This window comes from Eimeria mitis, genomic scaffold (assembly GCF_000499745.2).
Source record: "Eimeria mitis Houghton genomic scaffold, Emh_scaff2084, whole genome shotgun sequence".
Lineage (NCBI taxonomy): Eukaryota > Apicomplexa > Conoidasida > Eucoccidiorida > Eimeriidae > Eimeria > Eimeria mitis.
This window is the reverse complement of record NW_013570407.1, coordinates 7,057-8,894: the sequence shown is the minus strand read 5'-3', so window position 1 is coordinate 8,894 and position 1,838 is coordinate 7,057. Positions and strand designations below refer to the sequence as shown.

Here is a 1,838-nt window from a genome sequence, read left to right as displayed (position 1 = left end):
CTGCTGCTGCTATGCACAGGCAGCAGAGGTGTTGCCGCTGCTGCAGCAAACAAATGCAGCAGCAGCAGCAGAAGCAGCAGCAGCAGAAGCAGCAGCAGCAGAAGCAGCAGCAGCAGCAGCAACAAAAGACAAAAGAATGCGATAACAAAAACGCAAAAGACAGTCAAGCTGGCAGCTGTTGCTGCAGTTTAGAGACATTGACAAGAGCAGCAGCAGCAGCAGCAGCAGCTGCTGCTGCTGATGCTGCTGCTGCTGCTGCTGAAGACAAAAGGAGACAGCTGTTGCTGCTGGAGACAAACAAAAGGAGACAGCTGCTGCTTCCTAAGAGCTGCTGCAGCAGGTGTTTGCTACTGCGTGTTGCTTCTATCTTTCTTTTTTTTGCTGCAGCACTTGCTGCTGCTGCTGTTTCTGCTGCTGCTGCAGCATTTGCTGCTGCTGTTTCTGCAGCAGCTGCTGCTGCTTTTGCTGCTGTTGCTGCAGCAGCAGCAACTGCAGCAGCAGCAGCTGCAGCAGCAGCATTTACATATGTTTATGTACTTCTTTGAATATATCAGCAGAGACGAATATTTGGTAGAAAGCCTCAGCTGCAGGTGCCATTGCTGCTGTTGTTGCTGCTGCTGTTGCTGCTGCTGTTGCTGCTGCTGCTGCTGCTGCAGCAGCAGCAGCAGCAGCTATATATGTTTATGTATTTCTTTGAATATATCAGCAGAGACAAAGATTTGGTAGAAAGCCTCAGCACAGAACTGCAGCGCGAGGAGATCGAGGGGTAGACTGTCTCCAGCAGCAGCAGCAGCAGGTTTGCTGCTGCTGCTGCTGCTGCTGCTGCTGCCAGGTGCAGCAGCAGCAAGAAGGCGAGATAAAGCATTGGCTGTCTTCTCGCTGCTTACAGTTGTTAGGATATGCTGCGCTGTCTGCTGCAGCAGCCACTCTTGCTGCTGTGTGTCTGTACACCCGAATTCGAGGAATTTTCCTGCTGCTGCTGCTGCTGCTGCTTTTTGCTGCTGCTGCTGCTGCTGTTGTTGCTGCTGCTGCTGCTGCTTCTTCTTGTTTTGCTTCTGTATTGTTGTATAAGAAAACCATCGAATACCCATCCGGCTGTCTGTGCATGCGCTTCTCCATGGTTGCTGCAGTTCTTGTATTTGCTGCTGCTGCACCCTCTGCTGCTGCTGCTGCTGCTGGTGCTGCTGCTGCTGCTGCTGCAGCTTCCTCAACGCATGCAGCACAGCAGGTGAAGCCTTCAGGGGCACTGGCTTGGGGTGCTGCTGTGTATACCGCTGCAGCAGCGAAGCAAAGTCTGCTGCTTGTGCTGCAGCAGCAGCAGCAGCACCACCACCACCACCAGCAGCAGCAGCAGCAGCAGCAGCAGCAGCAGGAGCAGCAGCAGGAGCAGGCCGCAGCAGCAGCAACCAAGACAAAGGAGACAAAGAAGATGTTGCTGCTCCTATTAATAAATATAAACCCCGACGCACCCACTCAACAGAAAAAAAAAAAGGCAGCGCAGCCTGCAGCTCCTCTATATACACCAACCGGCTGTATAAGTAATCCTACACATACACCACAAACCCTAAACCCTAAACCCTAAACCCTAAACCACAAACCCTAAACCACAAACCCTACACAATACACTCTACACGCTCAAACACAAACCCTAAACCCTAAACCCTAAACCCTAGACCATAAACAATACATAATACACCCTACACGGTCAAACAACCACAAACCCTAAACCCTAGACTATAAACCCTAAACCCTAAACCCTAAACCATAAAGCATGAAACACAAATCCTAAACTACATACTCTAGACGCTAAACCCTGCTGCTGTTGCTGCTGCTGCTGC

General features: G+C 51.1%; 1 protein-coding gene across 1 annotated transcript in view; it reads right to left on the bottom strand.

Annotated features, from left to right (window-relative positions):
- Nucleotides 1–363: 363 nt before the first annotated feature.
- Nucleotides 364–1,838, bottom strand: part of EMH_0048380 (uncharacterized protein) — a gene marked incomplete at both ends in the record, with an annotated part of 2,964 nt that continues 1,489 nt past the window's right edge. Inside the window, 3 exons of the mRNA XM_013496399.1 lie at nucleotides 364–489; nucleotides 888–1,274; nucleotides 1,470–1,544. Coding sequence (XP_013351853.1) covers nucleotides 364–489; nucleotides 888–1,274; nucleotides 1,470–1,544 — 588 coding nt within the window. The remainder of the gene's footprint in view (nucleotides 490–887; nucleotides 1,275–1,469; nucleotides 1,545–1,838) is intronic.